The sequence below is a fragment of the Chrysemys picta genome, chromosome 12 (assembly GCF_011386835.1).
Source record: "Chrysemys picta bellii isolate R12L10 chromosome 12, ASM1138683v2, whole genome shotgun sequence".
Taxonomy (NCBI): Eukaryota; Metazoa; Chordata; order Testudines; family Emydidae; genus Chrysemys; species Chrysemys picta.
This window is the reverse complement of record NC_088802.1, coordinates 19,556,348-19,570,271: the sequence shown is the minus strand read 5'-3', so window position 1 is coordinate 19,570,271 and position 13,924 is coordinate 19,556,348. Positions and strand designations below refer to the sequence as shown.

At 44.5% G+C, this 13,924-nt stretch overlaps 1 protein-coding gene across 1 annotated transcript; it reads right to left on the bottom strand.

The window, feature by feature from the left end:
• Positions 1 to 3,313: 3,313 nt before the first annotated feature.
• Positions 3,314 to 11,303, bottom strand: LOC135974513 (olfactory receptor 14A16-like). The gene is made up of 2 exons (XM_065562943.1): positions 11,239 to 11,303; positions 3,314 to 4,241 (listed from the first exon to the last, which is right to left on the bottom strand). Exons 1-2 carry the CDS (start codon positions 11,301 to 11,303, stop codon positions 3,314 to 3,316), a joined length of 993 nt encoding a protein of 330 aa, XP_065419015.1.
• Between the last annotated feature and the right edge of the window lie 2,621 nt (positions 11,304 to 13,924).

Here is a 13,924-nt window from a genome sequence, read left to right as displayed (position 1 = left end):
GTGCCATTTAACATATCTCTGCAAGGGTTGAGATCTACTGGATATATTCATCCTATTTACATGCATATATCTTTTTTTATTTGAAGTTATGATACCTGAAAGAAACTGGACCAAAGGACAGTAACCACAGGGGTGTGAGTAATTGCTGGAGCCAGACTAGAAGGAGGCTAGTCTGTAAAAGAAGCTTACTGGAACATCTCTGAGGGTGAGATTTCATCTGGAATCACTTTCTTGCTGTATTAGGCATAAGCTTGCGTGTTTTATTTTATTATTCTTGGTAATTCATTTTGTTGTGTCTGTTATTACTTGGAACCACTTAAATCCTACTCTTTGTATTTAATAAAATCACTTTTGACTTATTAATTATCCCAGAGAATGTATTAATACCTGGGGGGAGGGGCAAACAGCTGTGCATATCTATCTATCAACGTTATAGAGGGTGAACAATTTATGAGTTTATCCTTTATAAACTTTATATAGGGTTGTAGTCAGGCGGTGTGGCTCCCTGCCACTCCAGAGAGGGAAGAGCCCATCCGGAGGCCAGAGTAGGCGTAGCTAGGGAGCACAGAGCCCACACCTCAGAGGGTCAGGTGGCAACCCGGAAGTATAAAGGTTCGCTCTCAGAGCTCAGTAAGGCCCGAGCCATCGGAGGGGCCAGATACCTCCAGCCCAGCTCGTGACTGGGAAAACTATGCGGCCCAAGGAAGCCAACAGGACTGGCGGGACCTGCACTGCGCCTGCTATCCGGAGGAGTTGCTGGACCTGCCCTACGCTCCCTATCCAGAGGAACCTATGGTGCTGGACCCCGCAGAGGACAACACTCTGACCAAGGTACTACCCGAGGGGGAGTCTGGAAGTAGCCCAGGGGCAGCCGACCCTAGTCTGGCTGCAGCAGTGCCAGAGCCCATGTCAGTGTATTGCGGCCAGGATCCCCACTGATCATGCAGCGGGTCTTCTGCCACTGCTAGGGCCCTGGGCTGGGACGCAGTGGAGTGGGAGGGCCTGCATCACCCCTGCCACCCAACTCGTGGGTGGCAGTCTCCCCCTCTCCCAGGCCTGAGGAGGCTTGGGCCTAGTGCTATTGTTTGTACTGGTACTGCTCAGCCCTGCTTCAGGGCCTGAGCTCCTAACTCAGCATTATTGCCCAGCCCTGACCTAGAGCCTGGGCCTCCTATTATTTGTACTGTTGTTGCTCAGCCCTGCCTAAGGGCCTGAGCTCTGACTCTGCATTGCCCTGCCCTGACCTAGGGCCTGGGCCTACTATTGATTGTACTGCTCCTGCTCAGCCCTGCCTGACGGTCTGAGCCCCTGACTCATTGTTGCCCGCCCTGACTCGGGCCTGGGCTTACATTGTTTATTTCAGTTACCGCAAGGGCTGCCGAGCAAGACCCCCGTGGACAGACTAATTCCCCGAACAATAACTGTCTGTAGTGAGCCGGTGTGGCTCCCCGCTGCCCCGGAGAGGGTCGAGCGCCGGTTAACCCTTGTACAAGGGTAAAACTGATTTATTTGGGGTTTGGACTCCATTCGGAGTAGGGTACCTGAGTGTTGGAGACAGGAACACTTCTTAAGCTGTTTTCAGATAAGTCTGCAGCTTTTGGCGAATGTGGTTCAGACCTGGGTCTGTGTTTGTACCAGGCTAGCATGTCGGGCTCAAACCAGGCAAGGCACTAAAGTCCCAAGCTGACAGGCTCAAAAGTAGTCCAGGCACAACAGGTGGCAGTTCCCAAGGGGCTTTCTGTGATCGAACCCGTCAGATCCAGTATTCTGGGAATGCCTCAGTGGTCAACCTAGTTGAGGGAAGAGCTGGCAAACATTTTTCTAAGATATTGTCAGACTATTTAACTCATCTAAAAACATAGCAGCATTTGTAACGAACAAGTTGTGGAAACCATTTCCCAATGACAAGTTACTTTGACCAGCTCTACCAACCTGAGCTGAGAGCAACATACACACCCCTGCCCATGCCATGCATCTTTGGTCTCCAGGGTGCAGAGGGACTAGGAATGGGCATGTCTGAGATGATCCAGGAATAAACCTGATAATAGGAGAGACCGAGGGGCACCAGTCCTGAGGCCCCCTTAATGACAAGGAAATTATTGAGATACACCCAGAAAATCCGCTTCTGAGGAAAGTGACCACCCACAATGTCCCTGTCAATCTGACCAGGGGGGAAATTCCTTCCTGACCCCCACATGATGACCCTAAGCATGTGGGCAAGAACCAGCCAGCAAATAACCAGAGACAGAGAATGGCTTGGTGTAATCTCAGAGCCCTGGCACATCCCGCCCAATGTCCCATCTCCAGCCCGGGTTGCCCAATGCTTCAGAGATTTTAAAAAAACCCTCCCAGAATACACTGGGTCAATGGGAGGAATCCCTTCCTGACCCCTGCCAGGGGCCAGATGAAACCCTGAAGCATGAGCTTTTAGGAACATAAGACATACGATGCAAGTGAGCCCCAGGGCTCCTGAGCCCTTCCCGCCACCAGCACAAGCAGCCTTGTTATACAGTCCCACTGAGACATTTGTCCATCTCTCTTCAAACTAATTCAGTCATTTTTCCCCCCACAACTGCTATTGGGAGGATGCTCCAGAACCTCGCCCTGCTGGTGGTTAGAAACGTCCCTGTAATTTCTAGCCAGTCTCTCCATCTCCCACATGCCCGAATGTACATGTGAGCTAACACAGTCTGGCCTCTTGTCCCACGCCTAGTGGTTAGGCCATGAATGGTGGTTTATAAGACAATGGGCCCAGTCCCCAGCCGGTGGCAATGGATATACAGCTCCATTGGAGGCAGTAGGTCAGCTCCACAGATGCTGCAATTTGATTTTGTGCCACCAAAGTCAATGGAACTACACTGATGTGTTGAGGATCTACCCCAAATGTCTTCTCACCTACCCCATTCTTACACCAGTCTGACTCCTGTGGTTCCAATGAAGCCACTCCCTGACTTAGACACACAAGCAAGAAAACTCCCATCATTCTTTTCAGTGGCCATGGAACAGGCGCTAGTGGCCAAGCAGTGTAACGGGTATTGTTTTGGCACAGAATGAAAGTCTGATTCCTCTCATGCACACAATTTACACCCATTTACTCCACAACTGAACCAGATTTTCTACTGGTGTAAATCAAACCAGCGGCAGTAACATCAACGGAGTTAATCTAGATTTGCATTGGTACAACTAGGTCAAAATCAGACGTGTTTGTGTGCAATCTGTGTGGTTATGAAAATAACTGACATTAATGAATAGCTAAAGATACTACATAAGCAAACTTTAATTAGAGAAAGACAGAAAATTAATTCTTGATGAATTACCTACACCCAGTCAGTCTCCTCAGGGCAGCTTTGATCTCTTTGTTCCTTATGCTGTAGATAATTGGATTCACGATTGGTGGCAATACGGAATAAAGAACAGCTGCCACAAGATCCAGAGCAGATGGGGAGCTGGAGGTGGGTTTCAGGTAGGCAAAGGCCACAGTGCAAACAAACAAGGAGACCACAGTGAGGTGAGCAAGGCAGGTGGAGAAGGCTTTATGTCGTCCCTGCTCAGAGGGAATTCTGAGCACTGATTTAAAGAGCTGAACATATGATACAATCATAAAAACAAAGCAGCATAAGACTAAACACACACTAAATGCAAGAACCCTAACTTCACTCAGGTAGGAGTCAGAGCACGTGAGCTTGAGTAGATGGGGGATTTCACAGAAGAACTGATCCACCATATTGCCTCCACAGAAGGTCAATGCAAATGTGTTCCCGGTGTGTAGTACAGAGTTGAGAATCCCACTGATCCAGGCACCAGCTGCCATTTGGACACAAGCTCTGCTGTTCATCATTGTGTCATAGTGCAGTGGTTGGCAGATGGCAACATATCGGTCATACGCCATGACAATGAGAAGGGAAAAATCTGCTGTCACGAAGAAGGTGAGGAAAAAGACTTGGGCAACACATCCAGCATAGGAAATGGACCTGGTGTTCATGAGGGAGTTGGCCATGGATTTGGGGACAGTGACAGAGATGGAGCCAAGGTCTAGGATGGACAGATTCATCAGGAAGAAGTACATGGGGGTGTGAAGGTGGTGGTCGAAGGCAATGGCCATGAAGATAAGAAGATTCCCCACCAGGGCTGCCAAGTATATCACTAGAAACCCCACAAAGTGCCAAATCTGCAGCTCCCGAACATCAGAGAATCCCAGGAGAAGGAATTCGGTCACGGTGGTTCGGTTGGATATTTTCTTTCTCAGGACATCATATGATGGTTGCAGAGGGAGGGACAAGAGCAAGGGCGAGGATTAGATCAGTAAAAGAACTCTCCTTTTGTGAAAACCACCTGAATTTCCTTGAGTCAGACCCTTAGCTTGTGAAGATTGGTATAATATGGGAATGAGGAGCGAGAAAACAGTCTCATTGACTCCAGTGGCTTTACTCCTGATTTACACCGTGGTGAGAGAAAGTAGACTCAGCTCAATGGAATTCAGTGCAGTTACTCCTAATTTACACCTGGGTGATGGAGAGAAGAATTAGGAATAATTGCTTTTGAAGTATTTGTATATCTCTGTCACCCAGAGGTGGGCGAACTCTGTATAACATTGTATAAATGTTACTATCCTCAGTTTACCGAGGGGAATCAGGTGTCCGGCTGGCCTGATTTTGGTGTGTGGTGCACTGCTGTGAATGTGGGGTAATTTCACTGCATGCCATGGAATTATTCCCCATTTATACTGCTCTAAATGGGAGCAGCATTTTGCATGGAGGTGACCAAACCGAGGCATAATTATACATTAAACTCGAGTTAGGAATACAGTTCAGGAGTCCTGATGTCTCGCCCCCCTTCTAGCTGAATTTCCACCCTCATTGCAAGAGACAAATGTTCCGGCTCCCCTCCTGCTTCTCTATCCACTCAGCTAAACTCCCTCCCAGAGCTTGGAAGAGAAACCAGGAGTGCTGACTCCCATTTCGCTCCCTGCTCTAACCCACTAAATCCAACACCCCTCCCGGAGCTGGAAATACAGGCCAAGAGTTCTGGCTTTACTCACTGGACTCAGCTCCCTCCCAGAGCTGGGAACAAAGTGAGGTGTCATGACTCATAGTTCCCTCCTCTAGCATGTACATTAGACTGCCCTCAGCCTCTGTCCCAGTGACTCTCCATTGCCAACAGGAATGATTGCTGCGAGTGACAATGGAGAGTCATTGGGACAGCGAACGCAAGTGAGAGTGATTCTCCAGCGTGGTACTTGCTGTCTGGTAGAGCCAAGTTCAAGTCCCTGCCCCAATGACTATTTAATTATTGATACAAAGTGGAGCAGCTTCAACAGGCGAGACTGAGACAGTCTCATTTCAGAACAGCCCATAGCCTAGCGGCTCAGGCACCCTCCTGTAAATTGGGAATTCAAATCCCTTCTCTTCATCAGTCAGAGGGAGGGATTAAATCTGAGTTTGTCACAGGCCATACGAGTGCCCTAACCACTCAGCTTTAAGTTATGAGGGGTGCCAGTCCCACAGTCTTTATGAGAGACAGAAATAGAACCCCCCAGTTCTGGCTCCTCTACACACTGGGCTGAATTTCCTCCCAGAGCCACATTTAAATCTCAGGAGTTCTGGCTCTCAGTCCTTGCTACTCTTACCCTCTTGACCCCACTCCCTTTCCAGAGCTGGGGATTGAATCCAGGGTCCTCGTCCTCACTACTGCTAACCCACTTGACTCAACTACCTTTGCAGCAATCTAATAGACAAATGAAACAATAAACTGAGAACTAGACACAAACTGATGCTAGATAGATAGATAGATAGTTTGATAGATCTAACAACAAACTAACAGAGACACAAGTAAGAAAAGATACAGAGAGTGAGAGAGAAAAACAGAATGAACCCAAACTAACAGGTATATAGAAAATTATAAACAAACTAATATAGAGAGAAAAGTATAAACAGACAGATAGACAGAAATAACAAGAAACTAATGTATACAGAGAGAAAAGCAACAACAAGTCAATAGTGTTTGTTACAATTTTTGGACAATTTTAATGTAAACCCTCCATCCATTCTCAAATATACGTGTGTCAATTTGATCAATTCCCCCACTCCCAATAGAATGAAACTGAGGCACGAATATTCTGCTCCCTCTTTCCTAAGGTGACACAAAGCAATATACAGAGCGCGCCGGGGGCCCGCCGGCAGGGAATGCCCCTGCAATCCAGAGCACACAGAACCTGCCCCCTTTGATGTGAGAGCGTTCGCCCGCGGGTCCAGCAAAAGGTCCCTCCAAAGGGAGGCAGCCCAGAGTCAGCGGGTGGCGGGCAGACGCCCGGCACCCTCACCTGCGGTACCGGTACAGCTCTGGTTCCACTTCAAGCGGTAATAATTACAACTTGGAGGATAATTCATAATTAGTGGAGATGCTCAAAAATATCTTCCTGTCAAAACAGCTTTTTTAAGAAAAATTGCTTGTTCTTGAAAATAATTTTGGTGTGGAAAAAAAATATTTAGAACTCATTTTTCTATAGGTTTTTGTTTGTTCGTGGGGGGAAGCTGTTTTTGGTTCTGTTTTTATAAAAACCTGGAGATGGAAAACTTTTTTGTATATTTATTCAGGTTATTGTGGAAAAGTTTTCAAAATCAGAAATCTTTTCCCAAAACTAGAACATATTTATGATAAAGTGGCATGGTACTAGAGAAAGTTATTGAAATCCAAACACTTTTCAGTTTCCAGTTTCATTTTTTTGCCCACCCCCCATCCAAAATCAATATTATAGTATGTTTGTATGAAAACAAAACAATGACATTTCCCACAAAAATATAATTTTCATTTTTGACCAGTTTTAATACTGAGTAATTAAAACTAAATTAAATGCACATGAGTTGATGTGGGTGCAACATTCACCGCAATTTTATTTGACAACATCTGCTTATCATAGGAACTGTCTAACTGGGTCAGACATTTGGACCATCCAGTCCAGTATTCTGTCCCTGACAGTGGCCAGTACCACCTGATTCAGAGGAAAGTCTACAAGGTGCTATAGAGGACAATTCTCGAATAACCTGCCCTTGGTGGAGTCTCATCATCATCAGCTAGTGAATGGTCTATGGCGTGAGGAAGGTGAGTTTCTACCATTCATATTGTTTTATCTATTACAAAGTAACTGTATGCTCTCATTATCCAGATAAACTGGAATATTCAAAGGAACCTACTGGATTTGTGTGTCTAAATCCCATTGGCTTTCAACAGGAGAGGAGTACCCAGCTCCATTAATCCCCTTTGAATGTCTCACTTAGTTTATTATTAATTACTTATTTTGTAGATTCCATCACTGACAACTTTCAAATCAAGATTGGATGTTTTTCTAAAGGATCTGCTCTAGGGGATGTTCTCTGGGCTGGGTTATACAGGAAGCCAGACTAGACCGTCACTATGGCCCCTTCTGGCCTTGGAATCTATTAATCTAATTCCAACTCCACCAAAATTGGAGAAAAAATTCTCTAAAAACCTTACAAAATGGTTGATTTAAAAAAAATCTCAATTTCTATGAATTATTTAAAGAAAGTTTGACATGTTTTAAGGGAGTAAGAGGATTCTGATCCTCTCCCCCGGTTTTCGACCAGATCTATTAAAATTAATTCTGTAAGATTTTAGCTGAATTAGGCAACATTTCAGAGTAATTTTTGGGGAAAAGTTTTTAATATCAGAAATCTTTTTTCAAATCTAGAAAATATTTACCATAAACTTGCATTTTTACTAGAGAAGGTTATTGAAAACCAAACACTTTTCAGGGTCAAGTTTTATTTTTTTGCCCACCCCTCATCCAAAAGCAATATTATGGGATGTTTCTATGAAAACAAAAAAATGACATTTCCCACAAAAATATATTTTTTATTGTTGACCAGCTTTAATAATGAGTAATTAAACTAAATTAAATGCATTTGAGTTGACCTGGGTGCAATATTCTGCTTGTCATAGGAACTGTCTAACTGGGTAAGACATATGGATCATCCAGTCCTGTATTCTGTCCCTGACAGTGGCCAGTACCACCTGATTCAGAGGAAAGTCTAAGAGGCCCTATAGAGGACAATTCTCAAATAACCTGCCCATGGCGGAGTCTCATCATCATCAGCTAGTGAATGCTCTATGGCGTGAGGAATGTGAGTTTCATACAGTGCCCAGCTCCATTAATCCACTTTGAATATCTCGCTTAGTTTGTTATTAATTGATTATTTTGTAGATTCCATCATTGACAACTTTCAAATCAGGATTGGATGTTTTTCTAAAGGATCTTCTCTAGGTATTATCTTGGGGATGTTCTCTGGGCTGGGTTATACAGGAGGTCAGACTAGACAGTCACTATGGTCCCTTCTGGCCTTGGACTCTGTAAATCGAATTTGAACTCCCCCAAAATTGGGAATAAAGTTTCTCCAAAAACCTCACAAAATGGTAGAATGCTGAAATAGGCAACACCTCAGAGTAATACAACACCACCTCTCTCTTGGTGATGTAGGATATTTTGTGTTCATGGTGGGGCCAACATGATCAGTGATGGGATTTTCAAGATTGCCCATAGATATTTGGCCACCAAAATTCCAATTAATTTTAATGGGAATTGGGCATCCCAGTCCCCTAGGTGAAAATCTCCACGCATAGTTTTATGATCAAAACCTGCAACTCTTTTCTGGTAGTATTTTTAAGGCCATTATTCAATATTTTTATTAATGGCTTGTATAATGGAGGAGAGAATATGCTTATAAAACTTGCAGATGACACCAAGCTGGGAGGGGTTGCAAACACTTTGGAGGACAGGATGAGAATTCAAAATGACCTTGACAAATTGGAGAATTGGTCTAAAATCAACAAGAGGAAATTCAATAAAGATAAGTGCAAAGTTCTTCTCTTACCAAGGAAAAATCAAATGTACAACTACAAACTGGGGAATCACTAGCTAGGTGGTGGCATTGCTGAAAAGGATCTCGGGGCTAGAGTGGATCACAAATTGAATATGAGTCAACAATGTGATGTAGTTGCAAAAAAGGTTGATATCATTTGGGGTGTATTAAAAAGAGTGTCGTATGTAAGACACGGGATGTAATTGTCCCGCTCTACTTGGCACTGGTGAGGCCTCAGCTGGAGTATTGTTTCCGGCTTCGGGTGCCACACCTTAAGGTAGATGTGGACAGATTGGAGACAGTTCACAGGAGACCAACAAAAATAATCAAAGGTTTAGATAACCTTACCTATGAGGAACAGTTAAAAAAACAGGAATGCTGAGGAATGGGGTTTGATCTGGAAAAGAGGACCAGCAACCTCAGTCTGTAGCATAATACAAGAGTTTTTTATTAAAAATACTGTTTCAATGGTACCTCACACAGCCAGGTTAAAATATATATATATATACAGACTAAATGGGGATAAATATTAGAATAATTGTGGTGAAGGAGGAGATTTGATGCATTGGGCATGTCCCGTCATTAGAGAGTATTGGAAGCAATCTGTAGCAAAATGACCCAATTATGGATATTTATTATCTAATAACCTTTTGGTGATCCTCTGGGGGCTTCCTGGTGGAAATGGTCACACAAAAGGAAATGAAAAATTAACCTCTGATCTGCTAGTAACTGCTCAGCTATTAGTAACCCCTCAATGGGAAAAGAAATATAGTCCAACCATGGAGGAATGCTTCAAAACAATATGGGAGGTTGGTTATGGAAAAATTAACACAACAATTACATATTCAGCAAAATGGACAGAGGTCTGAATTATATCCATCACTGTGACATTTGAGGAATGTTTAGGGATGCTTTCATTTCTCCTACATGAGAGTTTTTATTTATATTGCCCTCGGAACACACCCAATATTATTATTACCTATCTTTGGTGGAAAAGTAGCAGCTTTGCAACATCTGCACAGGGCCTGCCTTCTCTTAGAGTGAAGCCAAAGCAGTGTGGTGGCTTATTTTTCTTACCACCGTAGAGATGTTTTGGGGTCAGATGCATGTTGTGAATGATAGGAATATTCATACCTTGTATTGGCTCCAGGTCCTTATTTCTGGGTAGCATTTTTGCCTTTCTCTAAGGTACGTCACAGAAGACAATTGGGTTTGGAATATCTGCAGCTGATGTATTGATCTATGGTTATAAATTGCTGAACAAGCCTATTTAGGAGCCAAATTTTGAGTTACTTATCAGTATTTAATCAAGCAAGACTCTGGTTGGGTCAGACATGGATCTGAGTAGCACCAGAGTAAAGATGAAGTCTTTGGATTCATCTTGAGATCAGAATTTCCTCCACTGTGAGTTTTGCCTATCTATCCTGATATGGAGGACAGGTGGACTTGGAGGAGATCAAGAGGACCACAACCCAGACCTCCTACTCTAGCACCATATTTGGTGTGCAATAATGCTGGCAGATTCAGCAGATGTCAATGTTGTTCATAAAGAGAGATCACAGGCTCAGTTCAGTGGCAAAGGTGCTCAGCCAGGTTTATTGTCAGCAAAGCACGGTACTAGCGCCCTGTTCAACAGGTCACAGGGGCACTAACACATGTATGCCCATGACAAGGTAAAGGCTCAGTCAACAAAATAGGATCCTGTGCCCTCGGCCGATACAAAGATGCCCCCACCATGACTTTTATACATTCATAGATTCAAATTACATATTACACTCCAGACATTGTTACTTACCAGCCCTACACCTTGTACCTGCTGGGTCAAAAAAAACTTCCTCACCCATTATCCTGTCCTCCCCTCCTTATTTTTCGAGGGGTCGGTGTGCTCCTGTATCACCTCTTGGGAATTTGTTTACAAAGTTATTTGAGAACTCTGGGTGTTCTTGTACCATCCTCTCCAATCAGGAATGTGCTTACTTGGTTAGTCAATACCTGGCGGGTTACTATTCTGCCAAGGTCAGGCCTAGTTTGGTTTGCAGTCTTTGGTTCATACTGTTAGTTATGCCTAGGGCTCCAGCAAGGTCTATAGTGACTGCAGCTGAACCCTGGCCATTGCCCTTGTACTTCCCTCCACAGCCATCACATGATGTACTGAGGAAGAATATGTCCAACCAAATAACTGTGACTGAGTTCCTTCTCCTGGAATTCTCTGACATTCGGGAGCTGCAGAATTTTCATTTCATGGTGTTTCTAGTGCTTTACCTTGCTGCCTTGACAGGAAATTTCTCATAATCACAGCCATACCCTCGACCACCATCTTCACACACTCATGTATTTCTTCCTAATGAATCTGTCCGTTCTAGACCTTAGCTCCATCTCCATCATCATCCCAAAGTCCATGGCCAATTCCCTCATCAGCACCAGGGCCATTTCGTATTACGGATGCATCGCCCAAGTCTTTCTCTTCCTTTTCTTCACTACAGCTGAGCTTCGCTTACTGACCATCATGGCGTACTAACGGTACATCGCCATGTGCCAACCACTGCACTACAAGTCAATGATGAACATGAGAGCTTGTGACCAAATGGCAGTCAGTATCTCGATCAGTGGGGTTCTCAACTCTGCACTGCACACTGGGAACACATTTGCAATAATCTTCTGTGGAGACAATGAGATGGAGCAGTTCTTCTGTGAAATCCCCCAGCTCCTCAAACTTGCTTGCTATAACTCATATCTCAGTGAAACTGGAACTATTGCCTTTAGTGTGTACTTTGCCTTAAGCTACTTTGTTTTTATAATTGTGTCTTATGTTCTGATCTTCAAAAAAGTGCTGAGAATCCCCTCTGAGCGGGGCCAGCGTAAAGCCTTCTCCAACTGCCTCCCTCACATCATTGTGGTCTCCGTGTTTGTTTGCACTGCTAGATTTGCCTATATTACACCCACCTCCAGCTCAATCTCAGGTCTGGATCTCATGGTGACTCTTTTTATTCTGTTGTGCCTCCCATGATGAATCCAATCATTTATAGCACGAGGAAAAAGTATATGGAAGCTGCCCTGTGGAAAATGATTGAGTCAAGGCTATTCTCCAAAAAAATAAGATGGCCATCTTTCTCCCACGACCATCGTCTCAGTCTGTGTTTCTTTATAAACATAATCAACTCTTGACATTATTGTCTCCATGAGAACATAACGTGCAATCCGTTATGCACACTGAGGTATTTACACTGGTAAATATCTAGAAAAACTGCACTCAGGTCAATGGAGTTACTATAAATTTACACCTATATAAATACCCTGTCTTCACACAGTGGCCAATATCAGATGATTCAGACAGAATGAACAGAACAGGACAATTATTGAGTGACCCCTCATGTGTTGTCCAATTCTAGCATCTGGCAGTCAGAGGATTAGGGACACCCAGAGCACAGGGTTGCATACCTGACCCTCTTGGTTAATAGCCATTGATGGACCTATGCTCCATGAACTTATCATGTCTAGCTATCCATCCATCTCCATACATACCCCTCTATCTTTGATCTGTTGATCCATCTGAGGCTTTTTTACTGTCATCCATCGCTATGGTATCAGAGCACTTTCCACATATAATCAGTTACCATATCAAAGTTACACATGGGGTCTCTGGCTCTTCTCCTTTTTTCAGGGTGGGGAGTAAAAATTCTGCACCTGCTCCGGCCTCAAGGCCAGAGTAGCTCTCTGCCCCCACTAGCAACTCAGGGCCAGAAGAGCTGTCAGCCTCCACTATGGCCATGGGGTTCAAAATGTCAGCCTCTGCCCCCGTCAGCAGGGCTCTTTTGCTGTAATGACCCCCTGGCTTTAACGAACAAATGGCTTTGATCCCCAGGGATTCATTATAGTGAGGATGTACAGTATTTTGTTGGTTGGTTGGTTGGTTCATTAGTTTCTATGTTGCGGATGTTTTTGGTGAATGGTGTTTAGGTAGGGTGAGGTATGTTTGATTAGATGGGAGGATCCATTTGATGTCATCAAGTAGTGGATACAACCAGATCAGGCCCCAGATGGACCATGTGCCTATCTTCCCCTGGTTTGAGGTTCTCTAGCAGATACAGAGGCCTCCCTGACTGGACTTAGTCATCTGTCTGAGCTAGCATACACTCCTCTCCTCAGCATCTCCCATCGGCTAGCTCAGGCGCCTCCCCTAAGAGCATACTGGGTTTTGTGGCTGGCTGTCTCACCCTATTTGTCGTATAGGCAGCTTGGGGGCTCATTTTTCTCCCAGTGATTTCCTTGGTGCCTAAAATTAGGTGCTGCCGCACTGCAGGTCACCACGCCTGGGTCTGTTTATGGATCCAGGCACCAATGTGTTTTTCAAAAGCAACTAGGCATCTAAATCCCATTGAAATCAATGAGTTTTGGAAACCTAGATGCTTTACAAAAGCCTACCGGGCACCTAAACACCTTTGAAAACCAGGCCTTAGGTGATGAAGTGCAGGTATCTATACTGGGCAATGATACCCTGGTGTGCAGCTGTGGGTCCATTGACTCATGATCTTTGAAATCCACCAGAGATCATAGAATCACAGAAATGCCGGGCTGGGAGGGACGGAAAGCCAAGGGGAATCGGGTGCCTGGCTCTTTGAAATCCCATCTTAAATTCCTGGAAAAAATAGCCCACCCCTTTGAAGAACATGCCCATATCTCTGCTAATTCCACGGCTGGCGCCAGCTCAACTAATAGAAAAAAGTGAACTCCTGTCTTTTGTAGGTATGTTAAAGAATCACAGAACCATAAAAATGTGGGGCTGAAAAGGACCTCGAGAAGCTGAGGCAGGACCTAGGAACACTGGACCAGCCCTGACAGGTGCTTGTCCAACCTGTTCTTAAAAACCTCCGGTGATGGGGCTTCCACAACCTGCCTTGGCAGCCTGTTTCAGAGTTTAACTGTCCTTAGAGTTAGAAAACTTTTCTTAATCTGTAACCTAAATCTCCCTTGCTGCAGATGCAGCCCATTACTTCTTGTCCTATCTTCAATGGACATGGAGGATAATAGATCACCATCCTCTTTATAACTGC

Excerpts from the sequence above, each read along its gene's own strand:
- LOC135974513 (XM_065562943.1), bottom strand. The coding sequence starts at position 11,303 with ATGGCCCTGGTGCTGATGAGGGAATTGGCCATGGACTTTGGGATGATG. Across the intron at positions 4,242-11,238 it reads ATGATGGAGATGGAGCTAAG|AAAGAAAATATCCAACCGAA; the intron begins GTCTAGAACGGA and ends TGATGTCCTGAG.